Genomic DNA, 25,910 nt, shown 5'->3' on the forward strand with positions numbered 1-25,910 from the left:
CTCCGCCGTTTCCTCTTAAAGCGCTTGTTTTTTTTTTGTTTACTTTTTGCTTGCGCAAGCAAGTCGACGGTGGCACACCCAGAAAGTCCACGTGCACGTTGAAGCTTTAAGGCCGGGCGCGCGCCGCCGCCGCCACCGGCGACTGCGGCTCCGCAGAGGACTTTCAATATGGCTCTGACGCGAAAAAAATATAAAGAAGTGAAAGCGCGCGTTATCATCGTCCAATCGGAGATACAGGAGAGAGAGAAGTGGCGTTGATCAAAGGATTGCGGTACCTTTCTTATATAGAGACTTTAGTTTTTTTCTAATCCGTAGCGCCATCTGGCGCACACGCTGTGAAGCAGGAGCCGGCGTTTCAGAATGTGTCCCTTCCAGACGAGGAGAGTCGGCGCTCCTGTCTTTTCTTACTCTGTGGTCGGAGTTCATCATTCTTTTTATATTAAGCGGATACGTGTGATAAGATCGTGGGCTTCCGATGACTGGCACTTCTTCGTGCTCGCAGTACGCAGTGTTCGAGGTAGGGCCCGGGCTTGGGAAGCCAACAGACACCTGCCGCCCGTATGAATTATAACACCCCGGTACAACGTGAGAAGTGAATACCAAGAAATCGGAACAATTCGAGTTTCGGAAGGCTGTGTTAGCCTTCCGTCACCTTATCTTCTAAGTAAATGGGCTGGTCCAACAGATGTGAACAACCGTGCTAATCTCACGCGCGACCACAAGGCAATGTTTTGGCAATGACAAGTGCTTTTATTGATAATGAGCATGCGTACACAGTTGATGTAAAGCTTCAAAAAGCAGTCGCGTTTTCCCAATAAACGCAGTTGTAAGTCAACGCCGTGTGTGTCTCCTTCTCTTTTCTGTGCCATGTATCGGTAGCGCTGATTTTAAACAATAAGGAAACGACCAGCTCGCCCAATTGGCCGTTCTTGGTTTTCATGTCAGCGTCTCCTTTGTTGTTGTGGTACTTTTTGATATAAAGTTTTAACATTTTTAAGTATTCGTGAACTTTACTCAGCATGTTGGGGTGTAAGCCTGGTCTGTTTTCTTAAGAATCACTTTACCTGTTGTTTGAAATGCATCACGATTCACTGCAGCTGTTTACCATAGAAATCAAAATGTCTGCTAATGAAGTTAATTTGTTAGAAAAACCACCTTAGAACCACCACCCTTGAAATAGGAATGTTTGTCATGTCTGGTGAATATGGAAGCGGGGCTGCTCATTTTCCGAGGTGCTAAAGCGTATCACTCAGTGGCACAATGGAGCGCCACACGTGGACGTGATAATCATGGTGGTCCGTAGCGCTCCTCTGAAATATGGCTTCTGTGCATTTTTGAATTTCGCAACCTGGAAATGCGGCTGTCGCGTCCGGGAGTCAAACTCACGACCTCGTGCTCAGCAGTAAACGTCATATCTACTGCGCCACCACGGCGGCTAAAAGCAGAACATTTTCGAAGAACAAGTGCTGGCCACCGTATAGAAAGATCGCATTATTAGGCGATGCAGCCGGCCTGAGAAACAGCTCTTAAACAAACGAAGCGGAAAACTTCAGCGTCCGAAGTGATTACAAATAAAAATAAAATAGTCCTCCTTCTCCAGCAAGGATTCAAATTACTTACCAGTAGATTGTAAGTTAGAGATTCGATCACTCAGCTTCTCCGCCGATTCTACAGCAGTGGACAATATTGTACCTAGAGAGCGCGATCACGCCAGCAGCTGCTATGATCATCTGACGCCCGCTGGAGACTTCTACAGCGGTGTACTGAATACAGTTTGCATCAGTGCCTATTTCGTGTTCTTGGGCCTCGGCTTGCGGAGGCGCTCCCAAATTTTCTTTTACACGAATCGGCAGCCTATTCCACGCTTCTCCTTCCTATGGTGCTCGAGAAAGGACACGACATTGTATTTAAATGGTTGCCGAGCCATTGGGGAATTGTCCGCAATGACAGCGCAGATGGAGCTGCGCGCTCGGCTCTTCAAAAACATCGGCGGGCTCCTATACCACTCTCAAGAACGGATGCTTTGCATCAACTTCAATCACTTGCTCGCCACATCACACTTCTACGATGGAATTCACCGGATTTCACCAACTCAAGCTCGCACTCTCTAGACCCTAACTTGCGACTTCGCCTACCACCTGGACTCTCCCGTCGCGAAACAACTTTACGGTGTCGCATGTGGTTGGGCGTCGCATTTAGCAACGCCTGTTCACTCCTAACAGGGATGACCATCAGTGCGGCATGAAATTTCTGCGGGTGCAATGAAACTCTAGAGCCCCTTCTGTGTCACTGCCCATCCTTTGACATTCAACGACGTACTCTACGAGCTAAACTAAACCTGTTAGATAACAGAGAGCTCTTGGAAGAAAAAATTCTTGGGCCATGGCCAATGATTCTTGCATGCAAAAGGCCACAAAAGCCCTTCTGCAGTTCGTGAAGGATACAGGATTATACGGACGCTTGTGACAGCCGAGATTCCTGTGCAACTTACTCTGCGAATGACTGACGCTTTATTATTTTCTTCTCTTTCCTTATCTATTATTCCCCTTTTCCCCTCTCCAAGTGTAGGATAGCCAACCGGGCACATCCTTGGTTAACCTCCCTACCTTTCCCTCTTCGTTTCTCTCTCTCTTTCTCCTTCGTCTCTATTAGTCTTCTTCAAGCACTCGGCAGGATAGGAAAGAGGAGGAATAAAAAGCCGCGTGTCACTCAAAACCACAACCTGGGAGTGACTTCCACAAGCGAATACAGCAAAGACTTATTTTTTTCGCGAATGTTGATTGCTCGCGCACATTTGCTAAACCTTACTCCAACCAACAATGCGTGAAAGAGTGCAAGTTTTGCTGCACTTTATACGGGGTGACCATTTATCAGTTTTCCAGAATCTTTAAAACTCGCCTAGATAGCGTCATTCTTGGGCTTGAGCTGATTATTCGAAGCGGTGGACATTATTACTGTCACTAGAAACCGAAACACATATCCACTAATTAACAGAAAATCAGTACTTAACTTCATAATTATTTACTTTGAAGCACGTATTACAATTTATTAATTGTGGCCGGTGAGTTTGCAAGGCGTATGCTTTTGAAATGAATTTCCAGAATGGCACCGGTTTGGAGATCTGCGCAATAAAACTCCCCGTAAGAATGCACTGTTGTTCCACTTATTTTTTTTAACAAAATGCTCTTTTATGCATTGAAGCACTAAAGTAACTGGTATGCCCATGTATTTCGTCCCACGTTTTGGGAAATAATATCTTGAAACAGGTGTCATCCTGGAGATTTCATTTCAAGTGTTTCCAACTGAGTGGCGACAATCCTTAAACTACGACATGTGCCGTAAAGTAATTGGTGAAGTAGTTAATAAATAATTTTGTTAATAACTGGTATATGTCTTTCAATTTCTCGTGCACGTAAGGTGCGCCTCTTCGAATAATCCAGCTCAGGGACAACAATTATGCTATCGGCCACAGGTGATTCTTTTAAATTCCGGAAAACGCAAAAATTATTCCCCAGTATTGAGCCAGATATCGCGAAACTGCTTGGCCTTACGGCCGAAGCTACATTTTTTAAAAGTAATTCTCGCCTAAGATTTAGGGGTATCTAAGCTTTCGCACGATGTAGCACAATGTTCGTTTGCGCTGTACCAAGTAATTTAACAGACGAGGTTGTAAAACTGACTCTCTCTTGAAACCGTCACATGTTTATTATTGGACTGTCTTTTTCATCCCACAGTGGCTTTCCGGTCTTTTTCGTTCAAAATTTGCCTCAAACATTCGTCTTCCTTGGGCAATGTCTTGAGCGTCACATTCACAATGGTCATCTCTCCTTCATAGACGCTGAAATTGTGTGTGGTATCTTGAAACCCAGGTGCAGTCACCTAAAACCGTAGGAAGAAAGAGATAGTGGGAAAGCAAAAAAGAAAACGAAAGATCATGTTATCGTCTGCATTAAGCATAGGTGACTGCTACGAAGCTTCGCTCGGCGATAACGCAACGATTCTATTGCGATGCAATTCCGCTTCACCTATCGTCAGTGACTCGAGGGACACTGTGTCTTCGTTTTTCCCCGGGATCGCTTGGGGTAGCCAGAGGTAAATGATATGAAAGCAATGCACTCTACAATCTACAAAAGATGGTTTAAACCCTTGAAGACTTTTCTTCACCCTAAATAATAACCGTCGCCTGTCTTGCATGCTTTTCCCATCTTTAATTGTAACACAGCGTGCACGCTGATTTCCTGGCAATAATGGGGAATTTTAGTATAGCGCAGAACAGCAAACGCAAGGATTTAGCGTTAGCGTTAGCGTTGCGTGCTGCAAACTGCGCATGCGCAGAACGTAAACGTAACCAGAACTCTTACATACGTACGCTATTTCCGAAATATAGCGTTCAACGTTAACGCACGCAAGGGATTCCATACGTAGGGCAAGATCGCAGCGCCCTTTGAAGCGAGAGCCATCCACTTCGGATCTATGGAGTCGTCGGCCTCCTCTGTTCGGCTCATTCGTTCCCCACTAATGCTCGTGTTTGCTTTAGATTGGTGTGATGATGCTTTGACAGTGGCGTACAGGTGAGAAATGGGCGTTGTTTTCGATATACGTTTTTGATTAGCGGCGGAGTAGGTTTAACGAGAGGGTTTGCTCATATTTGCTCATGTTTGCTGTATACGCCTTGATCTGGCGCCCAAGTGTATTTGCATTAGCGTTAGCGTTTTGTTGCGCTCCGCTATTCTAAAACCCTACCTTGTACCACGCAGTGCAACCTTTCTTTGCGTTAGTGTTGCGTCGCACGCTAACGCTAACGTAAGCGTTTTCCGCCATACTAAAACTCCCTAATGCTATGCAACGCTGATACGTGTATGACGTTCGTGACTTTAATGTACCTGGCGCACCGCTTTACCGGAAAAAGAAGACACGCAAGATATAAGCCGATCATTGTTCCGGGACAGGATACGCCCCATATGGTTATAAGCTTTGTTAGTATAGAACGGAATGAAAGAGAGAGACAGAAGAAAGTTGTCTTTTAATCGCCTCTAGCACACTGCTGCATAGAAGACACATCTTTTTCTGTCGTGATACCACTCTCCGTATTGAGGAATCCCGTATAGAACTATTTCTTTACCTATGCGCACGCTGTCGTGGATAAAATGGCGTCAATTGACATGCAGGAGATCAAGACGGAAGAACACAAGCCTTAAATACACGGAAAAAATCTCGGCCAGGGTGCATTGATTTGATTGTTAATGCTTGTGTTGTGTTGTCTTGCTCTCCGTCCCGTATGTGGCGCTATTGTATTCTTGGCAATGTTACACCAACCCGATTGCACTTTACACTTCTGATGCGTATGCTACGCGCTGACATTCTCTCACAATAAAATGGCGGGGATTCAATGTTCTCTAACGAGTAGCCTATGACTACCGCCCGGCCAAGTAAATTTGCCTTCTTTTCCTTTGAAAAAAAATAGGCAAAAATGAGCTGATAATACTAAGGTAATCATGTACTTACACTTCTTTCTGGGGTTTTACGTGCGAAAACCAGTTCTGATTATGAGGCACGCCGTAGTGGAGGGCTCCGGATTAATTTTGACCACCTCGGGTTCTTTAACGTGTGCTACAACGCAATCACATGCGCGTTTTTGCATTTCGCCTCCATCGAAATGCGGCCGCCGCGGCCGGGATTCGATCCCGTGACCTCGTGCTCAGCAGCGCAACGCATTAGCTGACTGAGCCACTCCGGCGGGTAAAGGTAATAATCTAAGGATGTCATTTAATTATCACAGTTCCATATTGTGCCACTTTAGCATAGACGATTTGAATCATTTTGTTCAGAGCCAAGCGTTTACAAAAACAGGAAACCCGCCGTGGTGGCTCAGTCAGCTAAGGCGTTGCGCTGCTGAGCACGAGGTCGCGGGATCGAATCCCGGCGCGGCGACCGCATTTCGATGGAGGCGAAATGCAAAAACGCCCGTGTGCTTGCGTTGTAGTGCACGTTAAAGAACCCCAGGTGGAGAAAATTAATCCGGAGATCTCCACTACGGCGTGCCTCACAATCAGAACTGGTTATGGCACGTAAAAACCCCAGTAAGAACAAAAACAGGAAAAAGAATTAACCCGCTAGAATTGAGTACATTTCTCTCAAGTTCCCAAAAGGAATTAAAAGCGAAAGGGGAGCAGGAATTGGTTTAGGCGCAGTTCACATAAATGTCGCCATTGTTTCTGTTTTTGTCAACCTAGCTTTCTTGCTTCACAGTGCGTTATGAAAGAAATTTCGTACAGGACCAGGAACAAGTGTTCTTACAATCCATAATCCTTTATCTCATCTTTAGAAGGTAGGTGAACGACCGAACGACATAAGTTTGAAACAGCAGAAAATGAAATTCTGAGAACACAATGAAAAGGACGGACATGCTAGGAAGAGAATTCTACAGATTAACGGGTTATTTTGCTGAAACGCGAAAAAAAGCGAAATGTAACAAAGATAAATTTTATGAAGAGCTGACGAAAGCACCTGTTAGCGTAAGACGCTTACCATGAATGGCCGTCGCCGATTATTCGGAAGTGCCCATATGGTTTCGTTTCTCGCAAGGCAAGCAACGATTCTGACAAGGCGGAAGAGCGAGAATGCTTCGAGGAAACGAAGGGATCGATATTTTCACTCAACCGAAGCAAACCGACGAGAAAGGCACGGAAAGCATACGCGAAAGAAACTCGTTTTTGACTTTTATGTTATTTCTCCAAGTAATTATATCGCCAAATTTGTTTCATGGTTATTGTTAATGAGCGAATATTGACTTGAAAATAAAAGGAAAGTAAATTTCCCGAGTGCCTGCATTGGCTTCGTATGGCTGACGAAGCATTGGATTTTCAGACACAAGAAGGCAAAATGCTTTGTCGCCATTCGCTAAAATTACCGAGGTCAACTGTAGAGTCTCCTTCTTCTGAAGCTCCGGTGCGCTATAAAGTTTGAGCGCGCGTAAAGCGGTAGTCTACCAAAATTCCGACCCGTACAGTGTGTCGCATTAAGAACGCGTCCATTTGCAAGGTCTCCCTTCCACGGACTCTGACTGATCTGAGTGCCACGCCCATCACCACGGTGAGTGCGGTCAGCAAGTGTAACCTGTGAATGCCATGTCGGAGACATATAGGCACGAATGTAGTTACTGGTCTATATAAGAAACTCAAGCACGTCAACGCGTCGGTTAAATTATACGCACCACTAATGTGTAGCTGCCAGGTCTTAGTATCTTCCAGTATTCGCCTCTGGACGATGTCATGAATTTACTTTTGCGGTCCGTGGTGCGCACAGAGGCTCTAGCGACGGGAAGGCCTTTGTCGTCCATTATGATGCCACGTACGCCTGCGGAAAACAATAAAAAATCACGAGTGGTGAAAGAACACGGGCGGTTAAAAGCACTGATATTGCTACCAATATTCAAAAGACTAGGCTACGCAGATAACTTGGTTGGGTAATAAAGATGGTCAGGAAGTACCTCGGCTGTCAAATAGTTACGATTTAAGCTGCAGGCGTGAGTAATTCAGGTTGACTAAAACAAAAACGTCACTAAACGCACCTTAAAAGCAAATTAATACGTACATGATAACGCTACCAATCCTTGGCGCTAGAGCACCTCCAATTTGGACATGCGTTTTTTGGATAATGAAAAGTGTCTGTTCGAAAAATATATTGCGGGGAAACAATTTTATTCTAGCAACTTAGTTCTGATTCATTTGCATTGCAGAAATCTAAATTAAATTGTGTGGTTTAAGGTCATCACTCTGCATAGTTGGTTAAGACGGACGCCGTAGTCGGGGGGGGGGGGGGGGGGCGGCAGGGGTGCCGGATCAATCTTGACGACCTGGGGCATCGTTAACCTACACCCACAGAATGGTACACTTGCATTTCACCCTCGTTGAAATTCCACCATCACGGTCGAGATTCGAACCCGAGACCTCGTGCTCGGCAGCAAGGCGCAATACTCACTGTTTAACTGAAGCTGGTACAAGTTAAAAGTAGGCTCATATAAAGCGCTGCGAAGAACACCGTGTTTTGAAAACAACCATAAACGCCACTTTGCTGCTGTGTAGTCATTGCTCGCTCATCTAAAACCTGTTTTCTTATCTAAAACCTTATCTGAAGTTCATTAATCGAGCAATTTTAGGGGAGAAAGAAGGCTGGCTTTTATAGCCAAATATTTCCACAGGATACCTACATCTCGTGAATGTCAGCAAGAAATGTTCACTTGCAGGTAGAGAACGCCATAAATTGAGGGAAAGAAATATTATATTAACGTACGTTAAATGTGTACCATGGTTTCGGTACCAAAAGCCCAGTATTTAATTGTGAAATGTTTAGCTTCTATTTAATTCTAGTTCATATAATACCGCATCTGGTGAAGCGATCTATAGTTCTTTAACGTCAGAAGCTTTGATCTATAGATTGATTCTTTCTTCACAAAAAAAGTCAATTGGTGTTCCAACCTGCTCAGTTGTCATTTTTGGTGCTCACCACAAAGCATTTGGCGGGGACTACAAATTGGGCTGATGCAGTTTCGCCTAGGGCCCATAAGGCACGGCCACATCTCGCAAATGTTGAATGGTGCGCCTTTATTGTTAGAGAGGTAGTTGATATAATAAAATGCTGTACTAAGAATTTCTGCACATAGAAAATGCCGAGTGTGGGAGGAACATCAGAAAGCTGCTCCAAGTCGCCGTCAGCATCAGCATGCTCGTACTATCGCTGTGAACTTCATCTTCACCAACGACTATAATCATAGAGTTGGTAATAGTAGCTCTATGCTTGAGTCAGCAACCTATCTAGGACGCTTATTCCGACTATTATTCCGACACTTTTTCTACATATCTATCTATCTATCTATCTATCTATCTATCTATCTGCCCAGTGGACAATCACTGAGCCACATTTTTCACTAGTAATATAGTATATGAATTACCATGATCAGCGCCTCCTCTATTTTTCAACGCCAGCCAGATGCCGTCAATTCAACGGTTCACCACCCCCTCCGATCGCTCTTTCCTAACCTCCCCGTCGGCTAGCGTTTGCGCCTGCTTTACGGTCGGGGCGGACAGTACCCTCTGGGTGGCGCCTCGCGACGGAAGTCGGAGGAAGTAATCCTGACAGACGCGTGAAGCGCCTACGGCATCTCCTCCGGAACGGCAGCGGCGTGCGCTCAGTGGCTCAGACGCACGCGTGACGCAAGCAGTCGTACCCTCTGTTTAGCGTCACATCGCGGCAACTCACTGAACTAAGGCGCACCAACGGCTCCCATTGCGGAGCGAGTGATTGGACTGGCATTGAAAAAATAGAGGCTCTGTCATGGGTGAACCCATCCATATTTTGGCTCGAGAGTCCAAAGCTTCGTGATGTGGCCATTTTGCGCCACGTGCTCGGAAACAAGGTTGTGTTGATCATAGTTTCCCACTAAAATTCAGAACGATAAACTGGCTTTAGCATCTGCGCCCACAATGCTGAACGTGGGTGTTTATCCAGCCTGGGAGTCATGCACAACATACGTGTGTTTGTCCCGACTTCCTCCTGGTGGCTTCGAACTGGCGTTTCGAAGACAATTTGTGATGGTAAATTCCTTGCTCGATAGGAGTTAACCTAGAATTTCTACCATACTGCTGTTTGCAAAGCAATTTACTGAAAACAAGTTTGTGGAGAATATAAGAAATATTTTTGCGTACCTAGACTTAGTGACACGGATGTAACCTAGACTTATTGGCACGGCTATTGGAAATAGCGAGACTTTCTTGTACGCTCTCAAAAGGATGTAACCAGAATGAATGAGTAATGAGTGTGAAAGCGCTTAACTGCTTTAAAAATGTTGCGGCCGTCTAGCAGAAGTAAACTAAAGCAGCAATAAAAGAAGGAAGCCGTGTTTCAGCGAAGCCGCGGGCTATTAGGTAGAAAATGCCATGGAGTACCTATCATTCCCATGGTGGTAAAACGACATCAGTTATAAACTTCTTTTCTGGTAGCGTTAGCATATCATTAAAAACTCTGTGCATAGCCTCAAACTTAAGGAACACATCGAAAATAAGGGACTGTCTGTAAACTCACTCTGGTGTCAACTACGAAGGAGGTGGCTCCTGTGGCATGCGATACTTCCAAAAAAATTACCGGGATAGACGCCGCCCAAGTCTCCTTTTATACACTTTCTTAAGGTAATTATTATGCGCGCTTTATCGTGGTTTGAAGTGCATAAGTTGCTAGTAATCTAGGAGGCCTTGATTAGGTGGAGCCTTTAGTTCAAGGCGGAAACGCACATCGAAGCACGTTACTCCCGCATACTACAGCAGGGTAATTGACGATGATCCGATAGGCACCGTAAACGCCCTTTAAAGGAACAATCTCCATTAGATCGATGTAGTTACGCGTCGGATAGACAAGATCACCTTGATATAATTGCCATGCGTCCGCCTCCAACGCCACCCATATGCATTACCAGTTGATTCATGTAACATTCCCGCGAGTACGGTGCACCAATATGCAAGGAAATACCACATATCCTTAAAACCAGCAAGATGTTATTCTTTCGCGTCCTAAATACAAAAAAGTCATAACGCCGATTCATCAGCACGATAAATATACGCTAAATAGCAGTGAGGAGTTTTTTGAATTTCAGTAAAGTTATACTATCCATCCATCCATCCATCCATCCATCCATCCATTCATGTTCGTAGAAGTGGCAGTTCGAACACGAAGTGTTTCCTTTTACATTGGTGCATTGCGCACACTACGTATAACAGCAAGTTTTTGAAGAAAGAAAAGGACCTTGCACTCACCTTTGTGAACTTCGCCCAAGTAAGCGAGGAGGGGCCTCTTGTTCTCCTCCCACATGCGCGGCAGCTCACTACTGTGCGGGAACTTGCAACATGAAACCTCCAGCGTCACATCCAGACAGCCTTCGTGAATGTAGTTGAAGTCAGCCATGCTTCCTGTACAAAACAAGGCCGAGATGATTCAGTAATGCGGTGGCTCTCAAACGTGCTGCTATTGCGAGCCTCAATTCCATTCGCCACTATAGCTCAGTGGCTATGGCGTTGCACTGCTGAACACGAGGTCGCAGCTCCGATCCCGGTTACAGCGGCCGCATTGCGGTGGCAGTCGAGTGCAAAAGCGCTCGGGTGCCGTGCACTGGGTGCGCGGTAAGTATTTCCAGGTGGCATAAATTAAACCTGAGCCCCCCCCCCTCCCCCGCTATGACGTGGATCGTAATCATATCGTGGTACTAACGCGCAAAATGCCAGAATTTAAACTGACCCATTCCCATGATACTCAATAACCCTTCAAACATGGCACTCTGTCCTTAATGTATTTGGTCGAAAAAAACAGGATGCCTAGAAAACCAGACGCCATTCCAGGGCAGTAATGTATCATGATTCCAGCGAGGGTTGTATCTAGGTACGTTATGCGCAAGTAGCATTCTGCGATCAATGCGAAAGGCAGTGTTCCATGCTTGAAAATATATAAGGCACTCACGTCAACTTCTACTGAACAGAAATGACGAAGTGACGTTAAACATGACCGTTGATACTTGTTTTCTTGTTTGAAATTCATCGAAGTACAGAAGTATCTTCACACAGGCAGATCTGATGTAAAAAAAATGTGGTGGTTTCATTCAGTAATTCCAAACCAGTGACGCGATAGCTGGAACGACATTTATACGCAGTATTTCTTGGTTTCTTTCGTGCGGTATCGATTGCAGTTAAAGCTCGCAGATGCACGTGAGAAATGTGCATGGCTGAGTGCATGGCTAGTTAGTTAGATCTTCCACTGAAAATCTGTGGGACCGGAGTTCGAATCCTGACGTGGACACAGCGACTCATTATCTTTCCACGAATTCTCGCAATGCGACTGAGATTCTGCCGGCGGAAATCAATGTGATTAAGGGAATGAGCTTCCAATATATTGCTGCAAAATATCGCTACAAGTCTTGATTAACGTTCAGATATACGGGCGTTTCGTGAGTGGTGCTTCTGAGATGAGTGTACGTGTCTTTACGTGTCTCCCTTCTTTTGGTCGTTTGTTTGTGCTGTTACCCACATGTTTGACATGAGCCACCCGACAGCGAGCAATGGTTTTACTGGCTTCAGGCCACCAGTAACATTTAGTGGCGGTAGTGCACCTTAGTGCATTGCTTAGTATCTAGGAGTACTTCCTGTTGGGCTAGTTGGAGATGCATAGCGATTAGAAGGTGGGCACAATTTAGAACATACACAGACGAAGACAGGACGAGTGCAACAACCAATTGAAGGCCGTGCTGACCATTGGCGCTATAACGTAAAACTATTCCGAATTGTTGTCATTTCGCCTGTCTGCCATTCGACGTAAAGAAAACCACATCTCCCCATCTGATATCACGTATACACCCTGATTGTGCATGATTTGGCCGAGCAAAAGAAACGTAATTATTAATGATTCTAAGCCATTTTCAACATCACCCTCCGCAATTGGTCAACCGCTCTCGGGCTGCGACCACTTCGCCTGTCTGTCACGCGACGTCACAGAACTGCGAAACGTTAGACCTCAAAGTGACATGCAGGCAATGAAGATGCGTTAGAGGCCGAACAGAATTTATTGTTTTTTCGGAATAGCCTTAGACTACCGCGTTCCGGAAGGAATAGGAGATATCTACCTACCGATAAGAAGGACACTGACTACTTGGAGGAAAGAAAGGGCGGTCTTGACGCAGATGGCAAGAGACCGTTCGTCTGGTCTGGAAGCTGTTGCGGCCATTAGAAAGCGACGCTCCAGACGCCGTCGGACTTCAAAGAAGGAAGATTCCTCTATGAAGAGCGCGGCACATCCGACAACTCCTCCTCCTCTGCCACCTAGGCTTGGCGGATTCAAGTCTTACTCTGACAAGGTGGTGCCAGAGAACACCAATACTGAAGCCTGACCCGCACTACCAAAGCTACAGCCGCCACCACAGCAGAAGCCACAACCGAAGCCACAGCGAATACCCGAGCTAAAGCCACAGCCATGGCCACAGCCGACGCCACAGCCGATGCCACAGCCGACGCCACTGCTGACGCCAGAGTTCAAGCCACAGCGAGAGTCACAACCGATACCACAGCCGGTACCACAGTCACATGAAAGGATAGAGTGCACCGCGGTAGAGTCCACAATGTCGACTCCCGATAAATTGCCCGAAGAAGACAGGCAAGTGGTTGGGATGCTTCGGTCCCTTGTAAATACCCTTCGTATACTCTTAAGCAAGCTGCATACTCCGTCAGCACGAAGTGCAGTGCAAGTACGGGATGCTCTTAATCCAGTGCTTGCTGCATTCTACAGGGTCAGTATTGTTGTGCCACACCACCTCTGATGCATCATCGCGTCGATGAGCGCCGCATTCTTCAAGGGGGCTAATTGACGCCTGCGGAAATGCTTTGCACCACGCAGAACGAGACGAGGCATACCAACGCTAATTACTTCTTCAAGCTTCCTCAAGACGTCTTCATTCTTCAAGGGAAGGAAAGCAGTGTGGGTGACGTCCCCACCCTCCTTGCCTATTACACACGACGATGAACCGTCTAGCCGGGGTCATCAAACCCACTTAATGTCGGACAATTACAAAGATGGTGCCCTCCAGTCGAACCATTAAGATGGTGGGCTCTGACAGCTATTTGCCAGTTATATGTAAACAATTTGTCGGCTATTTGCCACCTACCCCTTCTTATAAATTATATGTAAATGCATGCATAATGGCGCAAGTTGGAATCGGCTAGCGCAAGACAGGGGTAATTGGATATCGCAGGGAGAGGCCTTCGTCCTGCAGTGGACATACTAAAAGGATGACTATGGTGACAGCGTGTAAAAAGTTTTTCGCTTCCTCTATAATCCCAAGTCTCCGTCCCTATTACCGAAAATCCTTGCACTGGTCTCAACCCTAGTATTGAAAAACCCAGATCTACACAGTCTGCAGGTCCAGTGCGTGGCAATCTGCCGCGTGTACTGGAAAAGCTTAATTCTGGTGACTACGCGTGTATTCTCTTTTCAGTAAGCACGGCGTGAGCATTATACAGGGTGTTTATTTTAGATCCTAAATATTTTTAATACAAATTTATAAGCACAGCGAATGTGACGTTTTTGCAAACTAGTTTCTCGGTAAGGCCACCATATATTGCGACTAATAGCTTGAGCTTCCGAGGACTAATTAACAGAAAATATCATTTACTTTTTTACCGTGCATTGGGGGCAGTTCTTTAAGTGGCAAATTTGGAGCCAGTCTCAATGCACCTTCCTTTTTTTCTGTAATCTTGAAAATAACACCTCCCTATAGATATTCCTCATAACATTTCAGCCGTAAATCCAGGCCATATCGAAAACCAGCATGCCTGGAGCGCAGAAGCGGCGGCCCCGCTATCATATCAGACGGAAACGCCCCGTGACGGAAAGACCGATACACTTTGAAACAGATCGTCTCGGCTAGTCACGGCAGGTGGTGACAGGCACTGTTTGGCAAGCTTGTGCAGCAGTGTTTTGGTTCAGGATTTGCCGCGACATGCCATCATTCAAACTTCGTCACACACTTCTTTACGGGGTCTGACGCAGCAGCGGGACGTAGTCGGTTTCGATATTGCCTCAATCGAGCTTTGAAATTCGATGATGAAAATCTAGAATTAGATGGGATTTTCAAGATTTTGGAAAAATGTCTGGGCATTGAAATGTGACCGCCTCCGGATGTGCCATTTAAACTGTGCCCTCATGGTACTAAGTTAATTGATGACTTTTTGTTGCTTAATCTCCCGGGGCCAGATTCACAAAGCTTTTTTTTTTTCATAAGTTCGCTTTGCCATTGGCTGGCCGCCTTCGATAATGATATGTCTGGCATTCGGATAGGCTAAAATTGGTTCTTGCGAAAAATTCTACCTTAAGAAGTTTTTGTGAATTCGGGCCTTGAAGATCACGTTATTGGCCACAGATCATGGCCGCATCTTCTAAGAGCTACCTTGCAAAAACGCCGGCTGACTTCGCTGCGCTTAATTATAGCTTTTTATCAAAATCATTTATTGTAAAAAACGTTCTGCATAAAAGCATTCCAGCGTTCATTGGCAGAACTGCCTGGTCACAGGTACCACGCGGTCAAGTTTTGCGACTAGTATATTTGAAAAACAAACAAAAATAGACAAAACCGGAAGTGGTCCAACTTGCGCACATGGAAACACACACGCATAGTGCTTTTCCCAAAAAAAGGTTAGTGCATTTAGTTTTTAAGAAAACAGTCTACATATTATATACATCATTTCATGGAGCAAGATCACTCTCAATATAGGACCCTTTTACACGGAAATAGGCTATTTTCTTGATTGTCAAGTGCGCTTTGTTCAACAAGCAAAATTTCAGTTGCTTCGCTGTAGGTAAATAATAAGATTAGCTTAAATTCATTTTTTATGTAGAACGGGTGGCTCATCTAGTCTTCATGGATTAAACATGTGTTCTTTGCAAAATATTTATCTTCAGAAGAACTTGTAGTCAGCTTAGTTGGTATTCGCGGTGTGACATAACTGCCGCTTGAAGAACGCACACAAACCACGAACACGAAAGAAAAACATTCACGACAACACTGGTGCACGGAACGGAACACGGAAAGAAGCATATTCATTTGCTTCGCTTACACTTTTAGACACAATTTTTCTGCGCGGAGGTGGTCTCCTGCTGTTATATCCACAGCGTCATGTTTTTGATGTTTCGTGTATTATGTTTTCTAATTGAAGTTAGCAAACCACTTCAGACTTCGGCAGCTCAGCCCATTCTATTCTGTCCGCCTGATTGTCTTCTGCACTGTCGGCATTCGATTCCTGATGCCTCAAGCATATACGTAGAGCTTACCTCGAGTACTATCCGTAGTGCTCGCTCAGCAACTTAAGGAAGCATGTTCACCGCAACATACAAATCCATCACTAAATTGTACAGTTCGTTCATCTTTACATCAGAAGCCATAAGCGCAGCTCTCTTTTTCGGTGGCTTCCACTTTGTAGGCACATTAACAGCTAGCAAAAAGCGCAACAAGACAATCAGTCACCACTAAACTTGAAGAATTGTTTTGTTAAACACAACTGATAAAATGTTGTCACTGTTGTCACGCTGTTTTTTAGTGACCTAACCTTTTTACAAATGCCTTTCTTGAAATTGGTTTGTTCCTTATGAGCATGTGTGCCCATGTATGGGAACAGATGTGTATCCGTTAGTATATACGTATTTATGCTTCATGTATGTATATGCTTTACAGATTAAAAATACCTCACTCCTTTTTCAAAAGCTGTTAGGTTAACACTATTAACGAGGCTACTGTATGGCAAGTTTTTCATTTTATGTTTTCATGCGTTTTGTTTTACCTTCTTTGCTTGTATTATACGTATCCACTCCTGTATGAGCCTGTGTAAGGCTTACAGTATGATATAATAAAAATACTAGCGGCAGCACTTATAGACATATGTCGCAGAAATCTTTCTTCATACCGCAATGTTAACGCATTGCGGTATACAATAAAAGCAAGAAGTGGGCGAGTTTATACAAATGTATTCTCGTTAACAACGTTCAGTGCAGGTCCATTCGTCAGAAGAATCACCTATTTGACGTTTGTTTTCGTACTTCGCTTAGCCGATCAATGGCGCAATCACACAAGTACGTCTGCCGCCTATAAACCGTTGATAAAAGCTTAGTGAGTGTTTACGCATACAAATGTGCCCAGTGAATTCATGCCACTGGTCACCTGATATTTGAAGAGCACTGATGGCTTTAGCTTCTTTTAACGGTCTGTCGCTTTCATTTGAAGCTTGCATTTCAAAGTACGTCGGCTGGTAACTTTGATAGTGCTAAAAATAGTGTAAATGTGGTAAGGAAATATAAAATGGTCGACGTAAATTTCTAGACTGCTAAATGCAATGCAGACAAAAATAAAGGCTGGTCTGAATTGCGTATGCGAACATCGCAACCTTGAAAACTTACTCTGAATTTCATGGGCCTTTGCAACTTTGATGATAAGCACTGTCGTCTAAACCTTGTAAATTATTTGTGGTCACACACTACGTCTATTATTCAAATTGACTATTGTTGAAATAAATAGCATTAGTTTATCTGCAGGAAACACCGTGACACGCAATTAGAAAAAATCACGTTTTGCTTACTTTTAAAATTCGTCTTTGACATTTTCTGTGCACCTAAGTTCGCTCCATTCGGGGTTGGGGCGACGAAATGTATGTAAGGGAAGCACCTTCCTGTGTAGGTCCTATTAGTGGGACTTTTTTACAGCGCAAGCGGTTATGGGCTCATTCTAACAGCCGTTTCGGTTCGCGATGGTGTCCACCGCCACCGCCGCCGGCGTCCGGTGACCGTAACCGCTATCACCGGAAATGCGAAAAAGAAGTACCCGGTTTCCGCCGAGATCGAACCCAGGCCCGCTGCGCGAGAGTCAGATACTCTGCCACAGGGCCACGCAAACGCTTGCTATCAGGTGACCGAAAAATGCCCTATAAACGCGCCCTAGGCAGGCGCGCAGGCACGGACGACGGGATGCGATTCAGACGAGGCGCGCAATCAATGCGATTTCGAGCCTCCGCTAGTATGGTGGCGCCATCTAGTTAAAGCGCCTGTAAACCTTGAGCTACGTGCGCGGCTACAACCAGGCGTCATCGGGTCATCGGGCTCAGCAGACTGCTGTGCAGAGAGCATTACATGCCGCAACTCACCGTCGACGCCAGGCGGACAGCTCAGATTGTGCTCGTCAAAACGAGGCCAAGAGAATTTGTCGCGAAGACCCTGTTGTGCATGGTGCCGAAATTAGAGCTACTCTTGAGACGCTCTACCAGCTAACGCTGTGACTGTGCTGCGTGTGCCGCGCAGGCCAGTGACTTTTTTGCGTGGTGTCCGCCACAAGAGAAGAACCATCAAACGGCCAAGGTTTTGCTGGGTTACATGAGGTAACGCGCCAAGGCACCCGTGGGGTGAAATACTTTGTGGCCGACAATAAAATAGTCTAACACCGAAAGAATGTGCTTGCTGGCACAGTACCCGGCTGCTTGATGCAGCAGAAGGTACGCATGCTTGAACAACTCCAAGTGACTCACATCGTTTGCTCGCGTACAGAGTGCGTACCTTGGAAGGCGTACCAGGCGGCGCCATTAGTAGTACCATTCTGGAACCCTACACCGTTGTAGGTGCAAGTCTCGCCCAGATGCATGCGGGCATGGTTGAACGAGTAGACTCTTGCGAGGTGTCGGAAAACGTCATCGTCGGACGTCAACGAAGCCTTGGGTCCCGTCTCGTATTCTGAAAGAGACCGATGGACGCGGTGAAATCAAATTCGCTTTCTGCACTGTTGTTCACTTTCAAGAAAAAGAAAATGAAGGCCGCAATGGTACAAAGCCCATTTGCACTTGTTAGAAATGTTGAACTTTTCGTGAAAAAAAATTGAACGCACGTTCTACAACTGATGCGTACTGTGGCGTTTTGGCTTCGGACTAGTATACCGGCTGCTGGTATGTTTCACTTTAATAATTAGTATTGCAATATGCTGTCGTCCCGTCATGTTTATGCCAATATAATTTGAACATGTCAGTTCTCCACTATAATAACTCCAATATCATTAACTCAACTGAAATATATTTGTCATTCATATATTGCACCACCAGCTTTGGGCCAACAGCCTGTGAGGTCTGCTTGTGAGCCCAGTTCCTGGCGAGCATTTCGATAGGGACATGGTACAAAAGAGCTAATGTAGCGAGACTGCAGTTCACCTTTAGTATCTCAGAGAGGTTCCTTACACGGCGGAGACTTTGACTATGGAGTCCTTCATCACCTATTTATTTATTTACAAGAATACTGCAGGCCTTAAAAGGACCCCTGTAGGAGGGGCGTCAAGTAGGACAAATATCATTAACAATAAAAAAAAACAAAAATGAAATAGTTACACAAAACTAAACAAGCAAACACACCTGCAATGAAAACGGCAAACAAACACTGAGCTTTTAGGAATGCTCTGTACAATAAGACTATAAATATACATCGTGGTTCGATACAAAAATCTTTTGACAGTAACAATACAGCCCACACAATAGAGTCAGTGTAGTGTTGCCAGAGAGAAATTGTTTCAATAATAGGTGGTGTGAGGTAAGAGTGAATATTTGAAGGAATTGGTTTTGGGCACTGAAGGGAGTTAATAGACAGTTTTAGCAGAGCGCTATTGTATACCGAAAGTGTTACCGCATAGCGGTTGCGACGACTGCGGATGCGCAAAGTTTAGCGGGCTCCGCTGTAGGTTTACCGGAACGCTCCGCCATATACCGTGTTTGCGCAACAACATGGCAGCACCGAGGCTTCCCGCTTCGAACCTAATTCGCCCCTGATACTTGCTCTCCGTCATTAGAGCAAGAAATAAAGGGTAAAATTCCTTATCGTTTAGTCTCATGTCACGCCGAGGACACAGTATAAGCGCTCTGGCAGTGGTAATATTTATTTCTCTCTTCAAAAAATTTTCTCCGCGGTAAATATTGTATAATAATAGCAATTACATCTCCCGTACCTATGTTGCTTAAATATACAGGGTGTCCCAACTATCATGCACCAAGGTTTTAAAATATGCAAATGCTACGTAGCTGGACAGAATAAAGGTACTGGTGTATGCCGCCGCTCGGAGATTCTCAGATTATATTTAAAGTAAAGCTTTACGTGGCTAGGCGAAATCGTATATGGCTAGGCGAAATCGCACGTTTACAGAAAACTACCATTATCAGCATTGTCTCGAGCGTGGTCGTCATCTTCCGCAGCTGGCTAGTTAGCGCCCCTCGGGTACCGCTCGTGCTGGACACGCGATCGTGCCACTGCTCCCGCGTTCATCGTCGTCGTCTTCTTTCACAGCTGGCTGCGTTTCCGTTCATCAATCCAGCGTAGAATTTCACTTCTGTTCTGTCGCCGTAATGGGGAGGCCGCGTTTACGGGGGTATGAGCCATTGCATAAGGGTGTATGAGCCACTCATTGTCTTACGTAACGGACTGATTTAATTTTGAAGCAGTTTATTTCAAAGAATCGCACCGCTGCTGAGCAAACTCGAGACATCGAACGCTAGTGACAACGTTCGACAGCGGGCATACCGTCAGTGACGTCGTTCTCTCCATCGCAGCCGAACGTGTGTGTAACCTCATAAGTGAGAAATGCTTTAATGAACCCTCGGGATTTACCCAGTGATAAACACCGGGGCCGCAGGTTTCAGCTTCGCTGGCTAACCACCTTCACGGAGTGGAAGAGCCGACGAATTTTACTTTTTGCATTCCGCCTAATTACATAAGTAGTCTTAGATAATTAAATAACAGTTTAAATATTATAATTAGATGAAATGTGTCAATGAGAAAGTTGTAGAGCAACATGAAAAACGCCCGACACAGTATTTTGTTGCTCAATATGTGCTACATAAAAGTGTTTTTCCGATGGTGAAAGAAGCCTGCGAATTCACGCAAAGTGCCGCTAGGGGCCAGTAGCGCGGCAATTTTGCGTGTATTCGCAGGCTTCTTTCACGCTCGGAAAAAGCCTTTTATGCAGTACGTATACAGCCTACATTACAGTACCAACTGTCCTACGGCGACGGCCATCAATCCGGCCAATATCTTGGGTGTACTAGATCTAGCGCTGGGAGTGTTACCCATCGCGACTCAAGGCCATGGTGGGTGGATGTGGAACATCCATTTTCTCCCCTATAGCGCCACGTAGTAACTGCAATTACGAGTGGGCACGTGGTTAATAAACCCACGTATGCTTCCTAACGGTATCAAGGCTGCCAGATTCGAGACCCTCGCTGTGAGGAAAGGAAACCGAGGTGCTCGGTTTTTTGGCATTCAAAACCATGTAAATCCAACAGACAATGAAGCCAAGGAAAGCACAGCGGAAATTATCAGCGCTTAATTGGAATTGAAGTATAGAAAATCACGAGGAAAAGGGAACAAAAAGAAAGTGCTACCATCCAGGCAGGAGGCAGCGTGGTCGTAGGGGTAGCTGGCCACGAGGACGCCGCCGTGCAGACTGGCCGCGAGCACGAACGGGATGTTGTGCGACCACGCTCGAACTGCCGTGGTCTCGGGCTGTTCCTCATCTGTCTGCGTGTGGTAGCGGTTTGGAAAGTTGCGGTTGAGGTCCACGCCACGAGCGTTCTCCCTGCAAATTTGCGTGTAAACGAATGCGCCTTAACGCTTTCGTCTCTCATGCACTCTACGGGCTAACCCTAGTATCATGCACCAAGTTAAAAAAAACGAAAAAAAAGTTTCTTTATGCAGATGGAATCACCTGCATGTTGTTGGCTGTAACTTAAAGAAACGTCCAGTATTTTTTTTTTTTAATGCGAAGCGTGCTTTGCCTCACTCTCGGCACAATGCGGCAGGTATAGGTAGCTAGGTACGTTCCTGACACTTTAATAAAATGAAAACATTGTTTGACCGAAGGTGGAATCGAACCTGTGCCGCCGAGCACAGAAGCCCGGTGCTCCCCATTAGGCCTGATCAGTTTGTTTTCTTTATTGCTGGTTTTGACAAGACAAGACAGAATATGAGTGTTCAAATGAGTCAGCCTATGAGGCCACGATCGTTTGTACAATTATCTTCTTCCTCGTCTTCTTTCCACATGACAGCTCGTGCTTTAGGGGCCGTGTTGGACTGAACAATCTGCGAGATTGGTCCTCTTTACTCATTATTTTCCTTGTAGCACGCGACGTAGAAATTGTGCGACGTTGTAGCGACTTCATGGTCGCGGAAGTTCATGATGCTTTAACATTTTAGAGCGCAGCTCTTAACCCCCGTTCCTGGGGCGAACGTCGGCGGCGGCGTAATCCAGCGAACGAGCACCTCAGCGAAGGATGAAAGAGCGAGACGCAAGCCGTGAACAGCGGAGGCCAATGAGAGCGGCCCCTTCAGTGACGTGCGCGTAGGAAACTGGTTTCATGCGGACCCGCCGGACCGCTCGTTGCGTACTCGTATCTGGTCTAAGCCGGACCGCTCATTTCGTACTATCGTCTGCTCGCGTCAGCTCTCGCTCGTGCTTGTTTGGTTTGCTTGGTTTGGACTCGTTCGCGCCTGTTTCGATTATCATGGTTTGCGATTGTTTTGTAATCCGATTGCATGCATGACACGAATTAGGTAGTACTTTCTGAAAGACAAGTGGCACCAGCGATTACAGTGGAGCCTTCGACGAGGCATGTATAAAAGCCGACGCGCTTGGCCCGCAGATCAGATTTTCGACGACTGCTGACTCTGCTACATGTCTCTCTCAAATTCTTTGCCTCAATGTATCGCTAAATGAAACACATATATAGCTGCGCTCAAAATTTCGCATGAGAGAGTATCGTAATCGTAGGTGAAATTTTTTTTCTGGAGTTCAAATGCCATGGTTTTTGTAGATAAAGCACATTACTAGCCATAGATACGCACAATTGCATAACAAGTAGGTGCTGGTGACGTCACAATCTGTGTTTCCTTTGTTGAAACTCGACAACTAGCTATATAGAAATTAATAATTGTAATGTCCATAGCTCCTGTCAAACGGCTGGCTCATAAATCATGCCGTTGCTGCCACACGATCATCTTCAGGGCGGTCATTGTGGAGCTGCTGTTGTCACAGACACGATGCTCTTGACCCAAGCACACAACTATTCAATTTACACAAACACTTTGGTCTACCTAGTATCGCTTTGCGGGAGCTTAAAGAATGCTAAATAGCCAGGTGCAGGAAACACAATTGTGCTCAAGCCTATGAGAAAGAGATGTTCAGTATAACTCACTATTACAAGAAACACGCAAGTACTATTCTGCCATTGATTGCCGCTTGGACATGGCGTAACTGCCACCGGGCTAGTTTGTGTATAAATGTAAGTTGAACTGATTACCTGAGCCAATTATTTCCGATAAAGGCTAAGAAATCTATAAATTATATAAATTCTGTAAATGCATGGTTTGTTGTTATCTTATAAACCAGACGGCAATGTTTACTCGCACTTGACTATCACTGACACCTGTCTATCCCTGTATAAGCATGACAGGTCCCAGGTATAGCCAGGGATGTTGCACCACTGGCGAATCACTGCATGGGTGCCGCTAGCACCGTCGCTTAGGGGACACGCTCCCTGCGACCTACCAAAGCGAAAAAAAAAACGGTAGGCGACCCTAATCTTTGACTTGGGTGTCTCTTAGTGACACTCGAACCTCAGCGTTGGTGTTCTTTAGGTTAACACAAAGTGTGTATGTTTTGCAAGAACATCACAGACACAAAGAACCATAGTCTCTAGGTCTTCATCTTGGTAGGCTGTGCTTGGCCCGGCGGCTTCCTCGTCGACCACCTCCATGGCGAACGCAACGCACGAACCGAACTCGGAGGAGCAAGCAAGCGAACGTCTTTCCCCTAGCACGATATGCGGGCTAGGAGCGAGGGAGGGTGAGGAGGAAGTGCAGCGCGTGCACGGAGCGCGTGCAACCTGGCGGGGCGTAGCCCCCTAGCGAGCGGCGCACGAAGCGAACCTGACGTACAGTGGCTAGAATGGGGAAGTGTGTTGAACGCGCCGGTACGGTAGCTAGAAGGGGGAGGTGAGAGCAACGGCGGCGGCGGAGTGTTGCAAGCAATCATGACAGATGCGGCGGCGCTGCAGTCGCCAGCAAGATCGCTCCCCGGGTGCGGATCGAGGCACGGCGGTTGGTGCCGCAGGTTTCGGAGCGGGCGTTTTGGTTCGCAATTGGCGATCGCATATTTGACATAACTAGCGTTAAGCTAATGCATGTCGTACCTTGTTAGTAGAGGAGACAATAAATGACTAGCAGCTATCCTCTGATGAGTGGTTAAGTGTTAAAGATGCATTCGCTTCGGGCACGTCACGGCCGGAACAAAGATTTTTCGCTGCACGCGTTCTACGTGCTTTCCCGAATCGTCGGGAGCGAAAACAAAAATATTTCAGCTAATGCGAAGAATATTATGCTAGTACACATGGTGTGGGTAAAGAAAGCTGCACCGATATCTAGGCTCGCAGTGAACAGCTCCTTAGGTCATATTACTGCGACGCACTGCATCCTGCTCGTCAAATTGGTTAATACCAATATAGGATGCTTAGAAGTCATTCCACATAGGAGCTAAGTAAACAAACTTATTTTAGTCGCCAATGTGATGAACTTCATGGTTATGAACTTTAGGGTATTCTTCATGGTGGTGACCATGAAGAATACCCTAAAAGACGATTGACAGCACTTGATTATACGATTCAATATACAGGTTGTCCCAACTATCATGCTACAAGATTTAAAAATATGCAAGTGCCCCGTAGCTGGACAGAATGAAGGCAATGTTGTTTTCCGCCACTTGTAGATACCCAGACTATTTTTTGGATTCTGCCTAATTACATAATTAGGTTTAATTAATTATTCCACAACATATTCTGAAATATTATAATTAAATAAAAAGTGTCAATGAGAAAATGTAGAGCAACTTGAAAAACTCCCAATACAGCTTTCTGTTGCTCAATACGTGCTACAAAATGTTTTTCCGAGCGTGAAATAAGTCCGCGAATACACGCAAAATCGCCGCGCGACTGGCCGCTGGAAGCACTTTGAGTGCATTCGCTGGCTGCTTTCACGCTTTTATGTAGCACGTATTGAGCAACATAAAGCGGTATCGGTAGTTTTTCAAGTTGCTCTACAATTTTCTCATTGAAAATTTTTATCCTATGATAATATGAGAAGTTGATTAATAATTAAGACAAATTATGTATTAGGCGGAATGCAAAAAATATTCTGAGTGTCTACAACCGACGGCAAACATCATTGCTTGGTTCTGTCCAGCAACGGGGCATTTGCATACCTATAAACCTTGTTGAGGTGATATTTCAATGCACGGCTCGCAGATCTTCGAAGTCCTGTCTAAAGGCCTTGTCTGCACGGGCGCGTCCCGCTGCTACGCTTTAAGTGCCTCATCGCCATCAGGCACCGAGAAGAGGGGTGTTTTTTTCTGCTTTTCTAGCAGAAACATAGCCTGTTGTGCAGCACGGCGCAAAACAGTGTGTCTGTTGTATCATGCGACTTGCCATTGCTTTTACACGTCGGCCGCGACGGCGGTTAGCAGCCGCAGTGCAAGGGCGCTGCGTGGAATGCGATCATCCCTGCGCGCAGCCTAATATACAATAACAAATAAAGAAAGCTTCGTAATATACTCGCTCATGCATGGTAGGAAATGGCGATTGAGTAGCTATGATAGCCCTTTCGTAATTGAAAGGCGCCAAGGTAACAATCTGATTGAGCGCGCGTCGATGGTAGAATTTTTTTTGTAGCTTGCTTTAGCCGATTTACTCCCAGTGACGCCTTATCGAACGCAAAGCGAGAAAATTCCCAGTGGTACCTCGGCAGCAAAGATTTTATTTTTGGCACACTGTTTACGCAAACAACTCATTTTTGAAGAGTGGCTCACAATCCGTTTAAAACAAACCATTCTCAGTCATCGATGATGTTTTGTACGCGACGCACCTGAGCTGGTGCTTTTTTTCTCACGAGAAAAAAATTAGATTGTTCACAAACACTTCAAACACAACGTTGTCAGCCTTAAGTTATTCTCTGCTTAGTGACGCTCCTGAACTTCACGTGCTTCTTTTTTTCATGCACGGGAAGAAGCTCTCTATTTGTTGAGTGCCTTCGTGTAGCAATGCAAACGGTCGTCCAAAAAGAATTTTGTAACCTGGTTGGTAAGGCTGGGGCCATACGGTGCACAGCCCAGTATGTAGGTCGTTTTTGTGCAGGCAGGAGAGAAGCTCCTTCCAAGCTGTCACTGCGCAGCTCGTTGTACCTGAACCACATCGAAAAAAGTGGTTTCAAGGAAGTCTATGCAAATGAAAATGGCTTCTCCGAAGGGTAAATCCCTTTGACGCCGAACTTGG

The 25,910-nt window shown here is 45.6% G+C and overlaps 1 protein-coding gene across 1 annotated transcript in view; it reads right to left on the minus strand.

Annotated features, from left to right (window-relative positions):
• Positions 1 to 3,723: 3,723 nt before the first annotated feature.
• Positions 3,724 to 25,910, minus strand: part of LOC119442478 (carboxypeptidase M-like) — a 43,195-nt gene continuing 21,008 nt past the window's right edge. The window contains exons 4-8 of the mRNA XM_049661700.1: positions 20,973 to 21,169; positions 18,121 to 18,294; positions 10,806 to 10,958; positions 7,214 to 7,356; positions 3,724 to 3,879 (exon numbers count right to left, since the gene is read on the minus strand). Coding sequence (XP_049517657.1) covers positions 3,724 to 3,879; positions 7,214 to 7,356; positions 10,806 to 10,958; positions 18,121 to 18,294; positions 20,973 to 21,169 — 823 coding nt within the window. The remainder of the gene's footprint in view (positions 3,880 to 7,213; positions 7,357 to 10,805; positions 10,959 to 18,120; positions 18,295 to 20,972; positions 21,170 to 25,910) is intronic.

Source organism: Dermacentor silvarum, chromosome 1 (genome assembly GCF_013339745.2).
Source record: "Dermacentor silvarum isolate Dsil-2018 chromosome 1, BIME_Dsil_1.4, whole genome shotgun sequence".
Taxonomy (NCBI): Eukaryota; Metazoa; Arthropoda; class Arachnida; order Ixodida; family Ixodidae; genus Dermacentor; species Dermacentor silvarum.